The 20,105-nt window shown below is 33.3% G+C and overlaps 2 protein-coding genes across 2 annotated transcripts; one reads left to right on the plus strand and one right to left on the minus strand.

The window, feature by feature from the left end:
* Positions 1-1,669: 1,669 nt before the first annotated feature.
* On the minus strand, positions 1,670-8,915 carry LOC132748356 (uncharacterized; the record flags this gene model as incomplete). Its single annotated transcript, XM_060737942.1, has 5 exons — positions 8,507-8,915; positions 4,789-5,093; positions 2,771-2,846; positions 2,042-2,229; positions 1,670-1,786 (listed from the first exon to the last, which is right to left on the minus strand). Coding segments are annotated over exons 1-5 (720 nt in total), but the record flags the coding sequence as incomplete, so codon positions are not given.
* A 2-nt stretch (positions 8,916-8,917) lies between these two features.
* LOC132748357 (gamma-aminobutyric acid receptor-associated protein) lies at positions 8,918-16,200 on the plus strand. Its single transcript, XM_060737943.1, has 3 exons — positions 8,918-9,115; positions 11,192-11,389; positions 12,431-16,200. The coding sequence occupies exons 1-3, from the start codon at positions 9,026-9,028 to the stop codon at positions 12,494-12,496; spliced, it is 354 nt and encodes a 117-aa protein (XP_060593926.1). The 5' UTR covers positions 8,918-9,025; the 3' UTR covers positions 12,497-16,200.
* The last annotated feature ends 3,905 nt before the right edge of the window (positions 16,201-20,105 follow it).

Consider the following 20,105-nt stretch of genomic DNA (forward strand, 5'->3'; position numbering starts at 1 on the left):
GTCATGTTTATCTCTATGTTGTTATATGTATTTAAAGTTTTGTCCGTCCACTTTATCTTTGTTAAATTATTTAATTTCATGAAATTTGCACTTTTCATGCCATTATGTGCATGCTTGTAAAATTGTAAATGACATAATACATATAGATTCTCATTCTTCTTCTTATATTTCTTCTTCAACGTGGCAGTGTTGTACGATATTTAATGATTTCACTTTGCAATATTTGACAGCAAATCTTACTTTACTTTCTAAACTTAATACGCATCAAATTCCTATTACCATTATATTAATTCATTCGACTGCATGTATTTAGTTGATACATAATTTATATTTGTTCGGTTGTGTTGGACGCTATATATTTGTAGACACACTCTTGAAATCCGCTCCTGGAACCAACCATTATTAAGGAATGTTTGTAAAACATCTTGATCAAGACAACAACTGGGCTTGCCTCTTATGGGGTTTGAACCCGCGCAGCCTGCCAACCTAAGATTACTAGTACGGTGTGTTTATCATTTCCGCCACTCTTATATGTAAAAACAATATTAAATAAGTTATGTTATATAGTTAAAAAAAGAAGCAGCTTTTCATGCTAGATTTATTCTTAAAGATTTAGTACATGTATAATAGCAAACTTTATAAAGCATGTCAGAGAAAAACTTCAATGTTTTTTGGGAAAAATTCAAAGGGCCCTTCTAAAGACCCTGGTACTTTAAAGGGTGTTCGGGTTGTCCCAAATGTGTCAAATTCTTTAATATGTAATCCTCCAGAACCCAAATTTTGCGTTGGGAATCTGCCCTAAAAAATTAAAAATTTAAAAACACCGGGATTTAAAAAGCATAAAAAACCGTTTCATTTTTGGGGATAATTGTTTTACATGTGTTTAAAAAAAAAAAAAAGATGTAAATCCCTTAAACATTTTTTTCAAAAAAGAAAATTTTGTATTGCTTCAAAAAGAGTTTTTTTACCATTTTTTTCAAAAATTTAAATTAACAGGGGAAATTTAGCGTGATTTTAAACCCAAAACCCCTTTTATACCCCGTATAGATAGATAGTTTTAATTTCCCCCAAAAGGGGAAAAGGGAAAAACAGTATTTACAGAATAATAATACAAATATAATACAATTTAATGATATGCAATTACATAATAGCAAAAATATATGATAACAGAAACAAAAATCATATATAACGGAATTCACACTACTTCTTAAAGCGATAAAATGTTGGTGGTCTTATCAGCATATATATAATTGATATATACGATATTAAAGTATTTCATTCTATGGACACATGCTTTTTTATTGATTTATCTTTTATCTAACAACAAAAATGTAAAAGAAAAATGACTACTACTAGTATATCCTTAAAATAATTGTAAGCATTTCTCCTTTATATAGCTTAAACGGCATCTAAACTAAAGCTTTTAAAGTCTGAAACACATTTAATTGATTTTTTTTAAAAATAATTACGGGAATGGGCATATAAGTCACATCATCTTAACAGAAGATATAGAGATATATAGTTAATATAAAGCTGCTAAAGTTTATCAAAGTTGTTTTTTTTTTTCATTTATCTTTAAAAAAAAAAGAAAATTCTTAAATTCATGAAAGTAAATACCGAGTGGTTAAAAAGTAAAGTTACTACGACAATAAACATGTTAAAAACTTACATGGATAGATTGCTGATTACAGGCCAGTAATATACCGGCTGACTGCTGATATGTTGAGTGATGGTCAAACACGGCCACGGGCTCATACTGTCCTAACTGATTACAGTTCTCCGTCACCTTTGTATAATATAAAACATAGAAAAAAGCAAAATTTTGACGATGAAGTTGATTAACATGTATTACGTCAATAAGTGTTCTGACCTGGAAATTATTAAACACATGACAAGTCTCTGGAACAGCCAGTTCAACTCAGATCAAAGTCACAAAGGTGTTCAGATTCCGAGCAATAGATTACAAGGCCGCAGCACAAACCATGCCGACACACTTGTAAATTCCTTATCTACTGACTTGTTAGGTTTCTATACAAATTACCTTTATTCCTCTTAGCCATAATGAAGGGTCTGGCGCGCTACAAAATGCGACAACGGCGGCGTCGGAGTCGTGGTTGGTAGACCCGGGGCATTTCAATGAAGTTTGTATACCAACGTTCTTCTTGTAGGCGATATCACTAAAAAGTGCGAGCTTGTTGCAACGGGAAGGTCGAGCCGTTGTAGTTGTCACTATAAAGACGAAAATTGTAAATCATGAATAATGTTTTCATAATAATCGTTAAATTTATATTGTATATTAAATCTGTTAAATTTATGCGATTGGGATATCTTTTGGGGTATTAACACAAATTATATCTAGAAACATAGTTCTGTATGAAATATTGTTAACAAGATCAACAAGGAAAGGTGGCGTTCACCACACGACCCAGTCGTTTACAGTTTAAAATCATATTTTCTTGTAATGTTGTATAGAATGATATAAACAAAACATCCATCATTATTTTTTAATCATAAATGAAAAATAAGCTATTATGATCGGTGAAACATTCGCGTCAAGTTTATATTTGTGGAAGGATATTTGTGTATTTTTGTTTTTTTACCATTTTGGTCATTTTTATCCCCTACTTAAGCCGGTGCTAGGGACACCGTCAATAGATGCACTCAATCATACCAAATCTGCAACATTTTGAATTTTGACGTGATCGCCGACGTAATATTTAAATTTACATTTTCTTATATATTTTTCTTTACAGAAAACAACATCACGTACGTCTGTCATACTTCTCCGTGACGTATGAAGGACATGGGCTAACGTTTGTGTTTGAATCATTGATGACGAAACCAACCTGTTGAAAATAAAAAAAAATCTCACATGTAAATACAAACAATATCAAACATAATAATTTTACATGTATATCATAATTATATAACTGGTTCTGCCACAATGACGGTTTTTGAAAATACGGATATCATTTTGTTTAACACCATAATGCGATAGGAATTCATTATATCATAATATACCTAAAATAAATTACCGAGGTTAAACTTGTTGCTTTTGGGGTTTATTTCAGTATCAACTCGAAAGTAACTTTTCTACGTTAATCATACTTGAATCGGCAGTAACGGAGCAACTTGTCTACGGTATATGTTTTCTTTGCGACCAATAAAAACAAACGCTTTTCTTAAGCTTTCGACGTTTAGTCTTCTTCATAAAAAATTGACGTTTATAAAATGACAAATGACGCAACGTCCGTTTAACTATACGCTAAACAGAACGTGACGTTTTTTGTTGTTGTTTTTGTTGTTTTGTTTTGATAATCAAGGATAATAATACCAGCCAAATCGGCAACATTCACCAATGAAAAAACATAGAATATGATCATCATTTTTAAATGTAATTTATGCCTAAGAAATACTTTCATTTTTATTTATCAAATGCTGTTTATTTGTGGTGTACTTTTATAGTTTCCATAGTTTCCGAAAAGTTACTTATTGGCCAATCTCATGAAACATCTATTCCATCTGGTTTGTTTGTTTTTTTCGTGGGAAGGGGTTACTACAGTTATAGTGATGAAGTATTTTGTATGGAAGTCAACATACTACTTTGCTTCACATTTTCCTTTACAACCATCTAACATGCTCAAAAACCTTATTCAAAGGTTATAAACTCATGCATGTTTGCTCTTCTAAAATAGTAAATATTTACTTGTTTCTGAGGCATAATGTGCCTTTGAATAAGAATTTTATATTTCCTGGACAAACAGTAAAAGTTTTATTTACTCTTATTAATTCATTAATCTGTTAAGAAGTGGAATCATTTAAAATTAAGTTCTATTTTATTTCTAAATGTCGTGCTTCATTTTATTTATTAATGTAATTTATCACACACCCGTGCCGATTTTGCGACTCCGTTAGCGTTATACTATAGGCGCGTCAATGAAAAATGACTCTTATTTCACTTTAAACGGTCTGTATATTGGGTATGCGATAAATAGAATATTAAATTCGTGTAAGTTCATTACTGAATTTATTGCACTCGTTGAATAAAATAATATTATGCTCGCCAGAGGCTCGCATAATATAATTTTATTCAACTCGTGCAATAAATTCAGTATTGAACTTACACTCATTCAATATCCTCTATGTTTTAGATAACGATGGCTATATAACGTTCCGTATATATGTGCTAAGATGGGTATATACCTGATGATAATGTAAGATAGGCAGATACCCAGGTGTATGAAACTTTTCTTGGTAATAAAAGATGGGTATATACCTGATGATAATGTAAGATAGGCAGATACCCAGGTGTATGAAACTTTTCTTGGTAATAAAAGATGGGTATATACCTGATGATAATGTAAGATAGGCAGATACCCAGGTGTATGAAACTTTTCTTGGTAATAAAAGATGTGTATATACCTGATGATAATGTAAGATAGGCAGATACCCAGCTGTATGAAACTTTTCTTGGTAATAAAAGATGGGTATATACCTGATGATAATGTAAGATAGGCAGATACCCAGGTGTATGAAACTTTTCTTGGTAATAAAAGATGGGTATATACCTGATGATAATGTAAGATAGGCAGATATCCAGGTGTATGAAACTTTTCTTGGTAATAAAAGATGGGTATATACCTGATGATAATGTAAGATAGGCAGATACCCAGGTGTATGAAACTTTTCTTAGGTAATAAAAGATGGGTATATACCTGATGATAATGTAAGATAGGCAGATACCCAGGTGTATGAAACTTTTCTTGGTAATAAAAGATGGGTATATACCTGATGATAATGTAAGATAGGCAGATACCCAGGTGTATGAAACTTTTCTTGGTAATAAAGTTTACAGTCTCCAAGGTACATGTTCCCTAGAGGAGTCGAATGAGTACTCGGTCGTTGAAAAATTATCAATTCATTATGCTGTGTACAAACACATTGTTGTTGCTGGGTGTGGACCGGTGAAGCGGGTGCCGGGGTTGGAATCTGAAACAGACCTGCTACTGGGTGTGTCCAAAGTAGTGATGCCAGGTACGGTAAAATAACCCAAATAATGTTGATACCAAACATTTGTACGCTGTTTTCTGAAACTGTTGTTTTCATACAGAATGTTAATATAAAAGTTACATGACTCCTTAATCAATCTGCATGCCTCCAGATGAACCAAAAATGTTTCAAGAAATATCAAACTTGAGCAAAATGTAAAAGTAAAAGTATTCATGATTTAAGTAATAATTTACATATTATGTGTAATTAATGCTTTTGCAGTATTATCGTTGGAATGTTAACCTCCTTTTTGTAATTTACGTTGATTGAAAATGCCGTTTCCAATGTGAAAATTACTTTCGTTTCACAATATTAATTTTAACTTTTAAATACATTTTCACTATTTTCATGAAAAATAGCTTGATACTGAGGGCATGCAGCTTTAAAGGAAAGCAAAGCTTGAAATAAGTATCCAATTTAGAAATAAATACAATATGTATTATAGTTCTAAGTAAGAACAAGAATATATACTAAAGGAAATGAAACGCACAACGCTTTGTATAAAATTGTTTTCACTATCAAAAAGGCATTACATTTCATACACGTTTGTTTTAAACTATAAATTACCGTAAATTAGACACCGGCATATTTTAAATTGATCAAGTCATAATGAAATAAATAACTTTTTTGTGAATAGACTGCTTATATAAATAATTTCATGGTTCCTAAAAAGATGTGTTTTGATTCCTAATTTTCAAAACTGTTACATTAATTGTTTTCGTAGTTTTTCAGTGGTTTAAAATGCTGCAAAGTTTTGACGGACTAGTGTACATACAGCGTTGGATTTTTTTTATATTTTCAAATGTCATGTTACAAATGTTTTATCAACCATTGGACGGAAACCTTTTTAATTTGTTTTCCTATAAAAACACATGTGCGTTTTCAAAGTCCTTCAGTATACTGTATATTATTACTGGTTTTCCTTGAAGAAAACTATATGTATTTTCATCTCTAATGATAATTAATGCTTACCCCGTGTATCCCTTAGACAAGACTTCGTGTCTACGTGTAAATTTGGCTGTGATATGGTGGCTGATTTGTTCACTCCGCGCCCCCGCCATTTTAACTTGTTAATTTTCGACTTTTCGCTTGGCGGGGTCGCGGGGCGAAAACACGAATGGCGCAAATCAGCCACCATACTGTGACGCAGTATGTTAAACTTGTTTCATTTCTCATCACTAAATATCAACAAGTAAACTACGTGTATATGCAACACATAGATTCACATATTAGTTAATTTGAAAGTCACTACATTTAATACCCTAAAATTAACTTGATTAATTATTATATCATTTTTAATATAAGAGAATCTATACGTATATGCACGTGTACAAAATATAAATTTTACAACAGCACAATTTTTGTTTAAAAAAATGATTATATCACTTTAAAAGACAGTTTATTCTCACCTAAATCTCGATAAAGGTTCCCAAATTTTCACCGTGAGAAAATTATAAAATAGATAAGAATACGATGCGTACAGTACTGTTGACTCGTTGTATGGAAGGCCGTTGTGGCAAAATTGTAACAGTTATTCGTTGACCCACGTGTTTATGACTTTGGTAGACCACGATGTGGCGGTAAATTCATTTGGCTAACTGCGGTTATCCGGAGCGAAAACTACCAACACTGAGATTGGTAGGCCACTTAAACAACTATACTTAAATCTATTGTCCATTATTTATGGCCTTAACCCTTTCCCCCATGAGCATATTGTGAAAAATGGCCGTTTTCACTGAAAAGCCTCCTGTTACAAGTTCAAACTGCTATGAAACTCTGAAAAATGCTTCAATACTAATCAAACTTGGCACAAATGTGGACTGGACCATTGCCTTTGTAACGACATGCTCAGTCTTAAATTTCCTGTTACCATGGCAACGAGGGGACATCTCAAAATTGCCAAAAATCACTATTTTGCCTCGATTTTTTCCATCAAAATTTATTTCAAAGTGCTGCAACTTCTCAAGGGATTGAGATAGAGTCAAAGGCTTTTCAGCGTTGGTTAAACGTTACATTATGGTCGACCTGGGGTCATTTTTAGCCTCTCACAAGTCCAAAATTTTCTTGGCGATGAGGGGGACTCCGCCCCCCTTCAAACCCCCCTAACAGAAGGGGGCACATCCCCCTTCTGGCAACCCCCTGATGTATCTTTTGGATGGGGGGCGGCGCCGAAAAAGTGCTCAATTTTTTTAGCAACATTTCTCAAACGAAAACTTATGTTTAGGGCCCAAATAGGACATTTTTTCACTATTTGAGGCCCCAAAAAGGGGGGGGGGGTCGAAAGTGCGTTGTTTCGCGTATATATGTGGTAAAGGGTTAACAAAAAATGATGAAAAACTTTGGAATCACCTAAAAACTAGTTTTTCCATGTTAACATGTGGTCTTTCACCTAATTTTGGTGAAAAATTGTGGTTTTGTAACTTTTTTTTTTTTTTTTAGTTAACCCTTTCCCCCATGAGCATATTGTGAAAAATGGCCGTTTTCACTGAAAAGCCTCCTGTTACAAGTTCAAACTGCTATGAAACTATGAAAAATGCTTCAATACTAATCAAACTTGGCACAAATGTTGACTGGACCATTGCCTTTGTAACGACATGCTCAGTCTTAAATTTCCTGTTACCATGGCAACGAGGGGACATCTCAAAATTGCCAAAAATCACTATTTTGCCTCGATTTTTTCCATCAAAATTTATTTCAAAGTGCTGCAACTTCTCAAGGGATTGAGATAGAGTCAAAGGCTTTTCAGCGTTGGTTAAACGTTACATTATGGTCGACCTGGGGTCATTTTTAGCCTCTCACAAGTCTAAAATTTTCTTGGCGATGAGGGGGACTCCGCCCCCCTTCAAACCCCCCTAACAGAAGGGGGCACATCCCCCTTCTGGCAACCCCCTGATGTATCTTTTGGATGGGGGGCGGCGCCGAAAAAGTGCTCAATTTTTTTAGCAACATTTCTCAAACGAAAACTTATGTTTAGGGCCCAAATAGGACATTTTTTCACTATTTGAGGCCCCAAAAAGGGGGGGGGGGGTCGAAAGTGCGTTGTTTCGCGTATATATGTGGTAAAGGGTTAATTGATATTAATCAGCAAATAAGCGGAAAGTTTACTACGATGCCATGTCATTACTGCAGTAATTTGCTTTCTTTGTGAGTTATGATGAGGTCTTAATTTTGAAACACAGTCTTAATGAGATTGTACTCCGTCAGCTTACTGCGGATGAAGTTTTTAATTCCCCGATGACTAATACTGGCTGACTGGACAAAAATACCCCGTATCTAAATCCCAGTTTCTTTATCACTTTAATAATTATATTTATTTTAACTGGGAATCCGTTAAGAGAAATCAATAAAACATTGCTATATACTTAAATATAGGTCTCCATCTATTTGGGGGAAAAAATACAGTACTGTATAAAAAATAAAAATTGAATCGCCATTATAATATAGTTGTTGTAAATACCGGAATAATCCAAGAACTCTAAAGACAACCCCATATGAGATTCTTGCTTAATAATGTAGTAGGTTTGGTGATATTGCTCCTGTTAAATAAATCGAAATTGTTCCATTTTAAAATATTTCACTTTTCCTTACGAATTATTGACCGTGACAGGACAGGCTTTATCACGAGTGTGTTTGTTGTTGTCTATTTTTAGAATTACGTACCATCACATGACAATAAGATAAAATCTCCCTACGCATGATTCAAACTTTTAAATGCTAGGAGTCTAGTGTCAACAACTATTTCCTTTTACTTAGTTTAGTTTCAAACACAGTGATAAAACATAAGTTAAATTTTAAGAGTCTTCCTTACCAATTTTTTTCAACCACTTACAAGAACTATATTCAGTTCGCAAGAAAATAGTTCGTTTTTCAGGAAATGCATAATTAGGCAAAAGGTGTAAACAAACCTTGCAACAAAATTTGACATCTCACAACAAACAAAGAAATTTACAGAGTATAAGGAACTGCTAGCAACAAAATGAAGTGGGAATATAAAGAAGAACACCCCTTTGAGAAAAGGAGGGCGGAGGGTGAAAAGATCCGCAAGAAGTACCCAGACAGAGTGCCAGTAAATATTGCTAATTTATTTTCAATCTTTTGCGCAGCCATTTTCGTTTTCGATGTTGATTACTTTAACTTTCAGGAGCAAGATGGTCGTAGATTTGTTAAGAGTACAGTGGATTCAAATATACACCTAGTCATTAGGAAATAATAAGAATAAGGTGGAACGGGGAAGTTCAAAATATTTTGTGGAAAAAAAAAACATATGATGACCTTCCTGCTTTATAATTTTTGTGTCCAGGAAATTATTTACCAATGATAGGGAGATTTATATCCTTTATGACACTAATTAAGATAGCAGGCACTTTAGTACGTTTGTTAATCAACAGATTGTTTTTCAGAGACCTGATGTGGCCTTCATTTTATGAATATTATGATACAAAGACAAGATCAAAAAAAAAATATAATTTTCACTTATGTAGTGGCTAACTGTATTGATTGATTGATTGATTTATTTGTATATATATATATATATATGTCATATTACAAAACAAATTAAGACAATTTAACACAGATATATCTATCACATTGTTTTTAACACAGTAATTAATTGAAAAATAATAACTTTACATTCATAAAATCAAAGATCTTGTTGACTTCAAGACAATATAAAATAGAGAACTAATTATTCCAATGGGGTCCTTTGATGTATGGGCGCGTATTGCTAGCCAAAAGTTCTATTCGTGTGTGAGACATGTTTAACTAGCCTCTAAGTACTGTTTAGACTTGTGTTCTTTAAAGATTTTATTGAATATCATGAAAACTTTTGTCACAGCTCAGAACTGATTACTATTTACTAATTTAGGGGAGATGATCTGAAAGCACCCGGTCAGGCTGCATATTTTCTCACCCTGTGTAATTTGGCGCCCAACATGGGGCAGTGACTGCATGTAGGGCAGAGTTTAATTTACATTGCACTGTAACTCTGTGAAATTCAAGGATAAATTACAATTTAGCAGGGGAGTATGTCACAGTTCAGAACTGTTCACTTCTTAGGCGAGATGATTTGTAAGCAGCCGGATAGCTCAGTCGGTAAAGCTGCGGTACGGTATTCCAAGGGTCCTGGACTCCCTGGTTCAAGTGGCAGTCAGACTGCACATTTTTCTCACACTGTGACACTTTATCAGTTACTATTGTTACATTAATATTATAATGATAAATTTTTTGGCGTTTGATGATCAGAAATTTTTCATGTGAGAATCAGGGATTTTAATAATTAAAGTCTGTGCGAAAGTACAAAGAGAAATAAGCTGAAACATTATTTTATCACTTCTTTCGACAATGTATATATATGTAATACATTTGTATTAAAATAAAATTCTTTATTTGATCTATTTTAGCTGGCATTGAACTTTTTCTTTTAATGATGCAGCCTTTTTTCATGATATCTGGTCAATCACAGACTTTAATTGACTTGACATTAAAGTATGTGGGTCTATTTCCTTATAACAAAATATTTTTAACAATTATAAATTGTAAATAACACTAGTTAAATTTACGTCAGCTTACGAAAACTAATTAAAATAACAGATTTATCTGATATCTTGTCATAATATAATTGGCCGAATATCATATGTTGAAATTATTTAGAAAAATCATTCTTTGTGAAATTGTAATTTAAGACATGTATGCAAGTTACTGACATCATCATTGCATGGTTTTTGAATTAATGTCGCAGGACTAGTCTAACCAGTGCATATAGGCTAAACTCATGTACAGCTAGAACTTTTAGCCAGCAGTATGGCCCATACGGCTAGCCATTTCCTTTCAATGAATCAAATAACTTCAATTCAATTGCATTTAATTATGGCACCACAATGCTTTGATCATAAACCAGTCTGTAGATCGTGACTGATTATTAAGCGATTACTTATGTACATTTCTCATTGAAATGTTGTTTCCCAAATTCCTTGTAAACATAACATCAGTGATGGGTAATCTATTTCTGGCAGTGGAATCACGGCTTGTTTAAAGTTTAACAAGCTACAAGCCTTCTTCACAAGTGAGGCAAACAACTTTTAACGTAATGTTGTAACTTAATTAAACCAGATAAATAAACATACAGTTTGTTTCCTTTTCATAGGTCATTGTAGAGAAGGCACCAAAGGCAAGAGTAGGTGATCTTGACAAAAAGAAATATCTTGTTCCATCAGATCTGACTGTGGGCCAGTTTTACTTTCTCATCAGAAAGAGAATACATCTGCGACCAGAGGACGCTCTCTTCTTCTTTGTGAATAATGTGATACCCCCAACTAGTGCAACAATGGGATCTCTTTACCAGGTATGATTTCCAACTTTTCTTTATGACTATTTCATTTCCATTTTACGGTCCATTTCTATCTATTTATTTTTGATTTTAAAGTCAAATTTAATATTTTCCATATCAAAAGGGCAGATAATCTTATCAAGACAAGTGCTGGCAGTGTTATCTGTGAAATAATGACCACCAACATTTTCTTCTAATTGAGAGTCAAAACTCTGATCCGGATAAGGTTGTTATGCCCCTGTTAAAACCTTTTGCAACAGTATGCCTAAATAAATGTCTTAATAATGTCTTTATATGTTTGAATGGGGTTGGGGAGGGGATAGCTAAGCAAGATTTAATGTTTCAAGTTGAACTGTGTAGCTGAATATTTGAAGGGGAAAAAAATATACTTTTCATAGAGAATACTTTCATCATTTGCTCTGCTATGAAATTTATTTATATACAGTTTATATGCAGTTGACCCTTATCCTGCAAGAACGGAAAATGATTTTCCGCCAGTATATAGCCAGCCCATCCTGCATGTCCATGCAGTCTGTACTTTGGCTGACTTAGAATTAAAAAAAATGTTTCAAGTTAATATTTGAAATTGCGAATAACGCACATGATGACTTAAACATTTCAGCAGTCAGCTTCCGTTTCATTTCATCTTCTGTTTAATTTAATAAAGAAAGATGATTAGCCCTTAAATAACAATGAACATAGTTTTATTTTATGACATAAATATTAACCGCGGTGCAGGAGTGTAATAAAGACATTTAAATAACACTTTGATGTGACATCATTTGTGTCATATATAAACATAGCGTTTAAACGCACTAATGTGAGAGTTAGGCACATCATTGAAAAATTACTCTTTTAAACAGTTTATTGTTTTTATTTTATATATGTGATAAATAGAATATTAGATTCGTGTAAGTTTAATACTAAATTTATTGAACTCTTTGTATAAAACAATACTATGCTCACCAGAGGCTGGCTAGCATAATATGATTTTAGTTTAGCACATTCAATAACATCTATGTCTATTTTATTGATTTATTTATTTTATTATTCCAGGAACACCACGAGGAGGATTTCTTCCTATACATTGCATACAGTGACGAAAGTGTATATGGCGCTTAAATACCACGGGACACAACCATCTGTAATCATCTTCCATTTAATAAACAATTTATCTTTTACCCATACAAACTTTTAAACAGTTTATATCAATCAGCATTGTTGTTAATTAGTACTGGATTAATTTTTGATGACATCAGCAGACTTGGAAACTGGTTTTTTTTTGGGAAATTCATGAAAAAACTTTTCAACTGTTATTGTGATGCACTTGTGATACTGTTTCTGCTTTATTTTGCTATAATTAAATTATAATACATATATTTTTTATTTTGGTATTGTTTGATCTTGCAGTTGAGATTTAGGTGCAATATTATCTTGACAACAAAATGAAATATTCATTGTAACTTGGGGTGTTGGCCAAAAAAACTATATTAACAGTTTCTTTAATCCCAATTTGAGCAAAATTGCAATTGCTTAATTTGTGTGTAAGAAGACATTATTTTTTCAATGAAAGTAGTTCTTAAATAATTAGAAGCACCATATGATCTTTTGTTTGAAATTAACATGTTTTCTAAGGGAGGTAATTAAGATAATGTTACAAATATCTCAAAAGTTGTCTTTCATGCAATAATAAGCATTTTAAGGTAAAATATTAGCACAACCACTGATCTTCAAGTATCTCTATATTTGATAAGGTTAAAACCAAGTCTTGAAAAGGTTTGCATGAACCAATACGCAATTTTTTAATAATAATACCTTAGTTCTGAGGTTATACCTTGAATCAAATTACAAAATCATGAATTATTGTAATTTATGTAACATGGTTGTCATGGATACAATGTACCCTGACTCGCATGTTTATACCTCTAACAGACAGCCCTGTGTGTAACTCATTTCAATTCACCTGTGTAAACGGGGGATAAAGTTTTCAAAAGTAACTGAATTTTTACTTGAGGTAATAACACGCTGTATAGGACAATAAGAATTAGTGAAAGTTTAGAAATGAGCTTGATACTAACATCTTCGTCCTATACTCTGTAAATTTCAACAACTTTTACAGAGTAATCATTTTGAAAGTTGAAGAACGAATGAGTGAATTTATATATAAGGATTATTTTATTATATATGTATGTTTGAATGTCTTAATTTTATTATTGTAGACATTTATGTGTATTTATGAAACAGCAGAAAGTGTGCGAGAATAAAAGTGGTCTACGGAATATTGTTTTGTTAACTATACTAAAGTTGTATGGATGATTCGGGTTGTATGGAAGTTGGGGGGGATGTTTTATTTTATTGTTTTATGGTTTTATTTCAATATAAATGTTAAATTGTACGATTATTTTTCAGTTTATTAGATTCACCTATATCACTATGTAAATATAACTTTATCTATTATAAAACTAATAAAAATGTCTTTGTTCAGTCAAAATTTGAAAAAAAATAATCTGAAATTAGATTGATTGTTAAAAATTGAATCTTCTTAATCAGTAAACAGTACAAAGAAACTTTGGATTTTTAGCTCACCTGTCACAAAGTGACAGGGTGAGCTTTTGTGATCGCTTTTCGTCCGGCGTCCGGCGTCCGTCCGTCCGTCCGTAAACTTTTACTTTAAATGACATCTCCTCATAAACCACTGAGCCAATTTCATCCAAACTTCACAGGAATGTTCCTTTGGTGGTCACCTTTAAAAATTGTTCAAAGAATTTAATTCCATGCAAAACTCTGGTTGCCATGGCAACCAAAAGAAAAAACTTTAAATATCTTCTTTTAAAAAACCATAAGAGCTAGAGCTTAGATATTTGGCATGAAACATCTTCTAGTGAGTGTCTACCAAGTTTGTTCAAATAAAAGCCCTGGGGTCAAAATTGGCCCCGCCCCGGGGGGTCATTGATTTTCCCTATATGCATATAGTAAAAACTTAAAAAAATCTTCTTTTAAAGAACCCAAAGAGCTAGAGCTAAGATATTTAGCATGAAACATGTTCTAATGGGTGTCTACCAAGTTTGTTCAAATAAAAGCCCTAGGGTGAAAATTGGCCCCGCCCCGGGGGTCATTGATTTTCCCTATATGCATATAGTAAAAACTTAAAAAATCTTCTTTTAAAGAACTCAAAGAGCTAGAGCTTAGATATTTGGCATGAAACATCTTCTAGTGAGTGTCTACCAAGTTTGTTCAAATAAAAGCCCTGGGGTCAAAATTGGCCCCGCCCCGGGGGTCATTGATTTTCCCTATATGCATATAGTAAAAACTTAAAAAATCTTCTTTTAAAGAACCCAAAGAGCTAGAGCTAAGATATTTAGCATGAAACATGTTCTAATGGGTGTCTACCAAGTTTGTTCAAATAAAAGCCCTAGGGTGAAAATTGGCCCGCCCCGGGGTCATTGATTTTCCCTATATGCATATAGTAAAAACTTAAAAATCTTCTTTTAAAGAACTCAAAGAGCTAGAGCTTAGATATTTGGCATGAAACATCTTCTAGTGAGTGTCTACCAAGTTTGTTCAAATAAAAGCCCTGGGGTCAAAATTGGCCCCGCCCCTGGGGGTCATTGATTTTCCCTATATGCATATAGTAAAAACTTAAAAAATCTTCTTTTAAAGAACCAAAAGAGCTAGAGCTAAGATATTTAGCATGAAACATGTTCTAATAAGTGTCTACCAAGTTTGTTCAAATAAAAGCCCTGGGGTCAAAATTGGCCCCGCCCCGGGGGGGGTCATTGATTTTCCCTATATGCATATAGTTAAAACTTAAAAATCTTCTTTTAAAGAACTCAAAGAGCTAGAGCTTAGATATTTGGCATGAAACATCTTCTAGTGTGTGTCTACCAAGTTTGTTCAAATAAAAGCCCTGGGGTCAAAATTGGCCCCGCCCCTGGGGGTCATTGATTTTCCCTATATGCATATAGTAAAAACTTAAAAATCTTCTTTTAAAGAACCCAAAGAGCTAGAGCTAAGATATTTAGCATGAAACATGTTCTAATGGGTGTCTACCAAGTTTGTTCAAATAAAAGCCCTGGGGTCAAAATTGGCCCCGCCCCGGGGGTCATTGATTTTCCCTATATGCATATAGTAAAAACTTAAAAAATCTTCTTTTAAAAAACTCAAAGAGCTATGGCCAAGATATTGAGCATCAAACATGTTCTAATAGGTGTCTACCAAGTTTGTTCAAATACAAGCCCAGGGGTCAAAATTGGCCCCGCCCCGGGGTCATTGATTTTCTTTATATGTGTTTAGCAAAAACTTTAAATCTTCTTTGAAAAAACCCAATAGCTAGAGTTGAAATAAAATAAAAGCCCTGGGGTCAAAACTTGCCCGGCCCCAGGGGTGTCATTGTTTTTAACTATATGTGTATAGTAAAAACTTTAAAAAAATCTTCTTTTAAAAAGCCCAATGAGCTAGAGCTTAAATGTTTAGCATGAAACATCTTCTTATGGGTGTCTACCAAGTTTGTGCAAATAAAATCCCTTGGGTTAAATTGGCTCTGCAACGTTGGGGGGGGGGGGTTGGGGGGCCTATATACAGGTGAGCGACCTCAGGGCCATCATGGCCCTCTTGTTTATTATTTTTTTTTTGTGTGAAATTTGATGCCTTGATCTATGTACAATTGAACATGAATATTTTGGTTTATTTTTCCCTTCAATCTGATAGTAACCCGGTATAAATTACTTTTTTATAACAGTTTTCTTTTATTGTTTAATGTATAGTTTGACAGTGTTTTTTCTTGTAATATTGTCTTACATTGGTGTTAATAAACAATTTAAATGGTGTAGATTTTTTCTTATATTTTATAAGTCTGAGAATGGTCATGCATTGTTAAGTCATTTAAAATAGACAAATATTGGGGTTTTTTTGGACAATTTTTACATTTTTCATTCATTATCATACATAAATCGGTGTGAAAAGATGAATTACACCTTGTAAAGTTCATTCCGTTGGGTTAACAGGCAAGATGTTAGCATTTTATCATTCAAGCGCCTTGTCCAATATATACCGGAATTACGGTATTTAGTGTGGTGCTCCAATCCTTTTTTTAGTCTCACTCTTTTGGTTTTCTGTTATCTCAACTTTTCTGGGAGAAAAGATTAATTGAGGTACAGTCATGTCAGCATTGCCATCCGCTTTAACCATTGATCAGGTCAAATGTCTAAAATTTGCTTGACTTTTGCTATTAGTGGCTGTAATTATAACTGAGTAATTTTTTTAAGGGATTTTCTTCCAACTTGTACGCAACAATCTTTCAGGAGAGACCTTCAAGTTAACCAAACAGACTTTGACCTTCATCCATAAATGACATTGACCTTCAAGGTCAGATTTTTGAAATTTTCTTTCTCTTTTTCTGTAACTGGCTATAACCTTGTTATTAATGAATGGATTGACTTCAAATGAAGACGAAACTTTCTTCAAGAAAAGACCTTCATGCATAACAATCTCAAATTGACCTTAGCACATTTATGACCTTGACCTTGGAGGTTAAATTATTGAACTTTCACTGATTTTTGCTATAATTGACTGTAACTTGGTAATTATTGGATGGATTATCTTCATACTTGGCCAAAACAACCTTTTCGATGAGATATTGTGAAATTTTGAACTGACCTTGACCTGATCTTTAAGGTCAAATTAATTGACCTTTACCTTATCTTTAAGGTCAAATTGATGAATTTTGTTCAATTGTCATAGTTTTTGTAGTTTTTATTTATACTATGACAGAACAGGACTTGCTATCAAACAAACATATTGAATAATTTAGATGTGACCTTGACTTGTAATTGATCTTGACCATCAAGGCCAAATTTGTAAAACTCTCTTGTTTTTATGCCCCCTTCGAAGAAGAGGGGGTATATTGTTTTGCTAATGTCGGTCTGTCAGTCCGTCGGTAGACCACATGGTTTCCGCTTATTATCTTAAAACTATTTATTACAAAGTCTTCATATTTCACATAGTGATTGATCATAACTAGTAGATGATCCCTATTGATTTTGGGGTCACTAGGTCAAAGGTCAAGGTCACAAGGGCCTTAAATGTCAAAATGGTTTCCGCTGATTATCTTGCAAAGTATTTATCACAACGTCTTCATATTTCACATATTGATTGGTCATAACTAGTAGATGACCCTTATAGATATTTGGGTCACTAGGTCAAGGTCACATGGGCCTTAAATGTCAGAATGGTTTCCGCTGATTATCTTGAAAAATATTCATCACAAAGTCTTTATATTTCACGAATTGATTGGTCATAACTAGTAGATGACCCCTATTGATTTTGGGGTCAAAGGTTAATGTCACAGGGGCAAATGTCAAAATGGTTTCCGCTGATTATCGTGCAAAGTATTCATCACAAAGACTTCATATTTCACATATTGATTGCTTATAACTAGTAGATGACCCCTATTGATTTTAGGGTCACTAGGTCAAAGGTTAGGGACACAGGGGCCTTAAATGACACAATGTTTCCGCTTATTATCTTGAAAGCTATTTATCACAAAGTCTTCATATTTCCAATATTGATTGGTCATAACTATTAGGTGATCCCTATTGATTTTGGGTCACTAGTTCAAAGATCTAGGTCACAGGGGCCTTAAATGTCACATTATCTTGAAAACTATTTATGACAAGGTCTTCATTATTTTTCTTTTTTGCATAACTGAACACTTTCATGCTATGACATTGTTATTTTTAATTGGATTATTAAGACACAACATCTTTTAGGTCAAGACCTTCATGTATATCAAACTCAAATTGACATTGACTCCTGTATGACCTTGAAGGTCAAATTATTGAATTTTCACTGATTAATCACTGGATTATCTCAATACTTCGCCAAATCACCTGTTAGACAATACCTTCTAAAAGGTTGAAATGACCTTAGCTTTAAATGACATTGACTGATAAGCACAAATTATTGAATTCTTGTTATGTTGTCATAATTTTGTTATTTATGTAGGTACTTCATTCATACGTGGACAAAAAAACCTGTGACCAAACGAATTTGCATGACCTTGACCTTGACAATCAATGTCAGATGATTGAATTTTGCTAATATTTTCTTAACTTTGTCATTTATTTATGGAAATGATTCATACTTGGACGGAACAACAAGTGTGACGTACTAGTCAGACTTATTAAAATAAAAAAAGAAATCTTTTTTAAATAACCATTAATTTCATTTGTTTGCGTATTGAGGAAAATAATTTTGATCACTAAATTGTTTTTTAAACAAGGCCTATCAAAGTGTAAAGCCTTTACAACAATAATTTAGTTGTTACCCTGGTTCAAGCCTCCAAGCTAAAATGGTTCTGAAAGTGACACATATGTACAAATAACTCATTACACTTTATTTCGAGGAGGTAGGGGTTCGTGGCCGAATGGTTAAGGTCGTTGACTTCAGACAGGGACTTTGGATTCTATCATGTGAGAATGCTATCCAGCGGGCTAACAGAACGTCGGTGGTTCTACTCTGGTTTCCGTTCGTGTCTGAAATAAAGCACAGTGGGGCTGGTCAAGTATTTCCTAAACAGAATTAAGACGTCATGACCAATATCCTATACGTATTAAAGCTTGAAAGTCGCCAAAATATGACCTGTGTTGGTTGAACATACGGCATAACCAATTAAAATTAAAATCGAAGAGTTCAGAATTTAAATAGATATAGTCCTTGTCATACTACTGCTCTACTAAGATAAAATGGATAAGAAAATATTTATAAATTTACACATGTATCTCATTAGATATGATCGAGTCATTGTGATAAAAAATATCTTATAGTTGTTTTCAATGACGCAAATTTTCAAATTCTACAACTGATGTCAAGTGTTACAATCTACGATAGTTCACGGACAATAAAACTTCACTCAAATATGTTGGCATCATACATAATTGAACAGTAATTGTTGCTAAGAAAAAATACCTTGCAATGATTTGAGATATAGATGAAGTAAGTTCAGAAAGTATGATATCTGCTGGCTTAAAGTTGGATATAAATAAAAACATGTCGTTGCAATCTGTTTGGATGGAATCTCAAATGATATCAGACGTTTCCGTCAAAAAAGACTAAGCATGTATAATGCCTACCACATACTAAGTATGATTGACTTTTTTGGGGACAATGTTTTTTTAAATACAATTATAATACAGTATATTTTTCATCTCTGTCCAGAGTGAAAACATGATTCTTTTGACCACACATACATGTAGTTTTGACTGTAGAACTTTCTTTAGTTGTTCTATCCAAGGTTATCTGGCACCATTTTAATAGAATTTTGACATTTTATATATACACCCGAAGACCATCCGGACGTATTAATTACGGCATGGTGTCTGTAAACAGAACAAAAGAGAACAATAGATGTTATATATATTCTGTTACAATAGAATAAAGGACCAATTGCTCCCAAATAACAAATGCAATGGCTTCGTATCCAAATTTGGTCGCATGTCCGCCCATTCGTCCATTGGCGATTGCTGCAGCATAACTGATTGTTTTTTTATTTTGGCATGTATGTATGACTTGTATCAAAACACAAGTAGTTTCCATTTTTCGCTGCAGTCAACCCATTATGACAGTAATAGCATTATTTTCATTTGTATCATAGTTTGGAGACCTTTCTGTTGAAAATGTGTCAGGGTTAAATCGTATACATATACATGCACAGTGCGTTAACTGGAGTGCGGGT

Source organism: Ruditapes philippinarum, unplaced genomic scaffold (assembly GCF_026571515.1).
Source record: "Ruditapes philippinarum isolate M1 unplaced genomic scaffold, ASM2657151v2 ctg1690_1_1_1_1, whole genome shotgun sequence".
Lineage (NCBI taxonomy): Eukaryota > Metazoa > Mollusca > Bivalvia > Venerida > Veneridae > Ruditapes > Ruditapes philippinarum.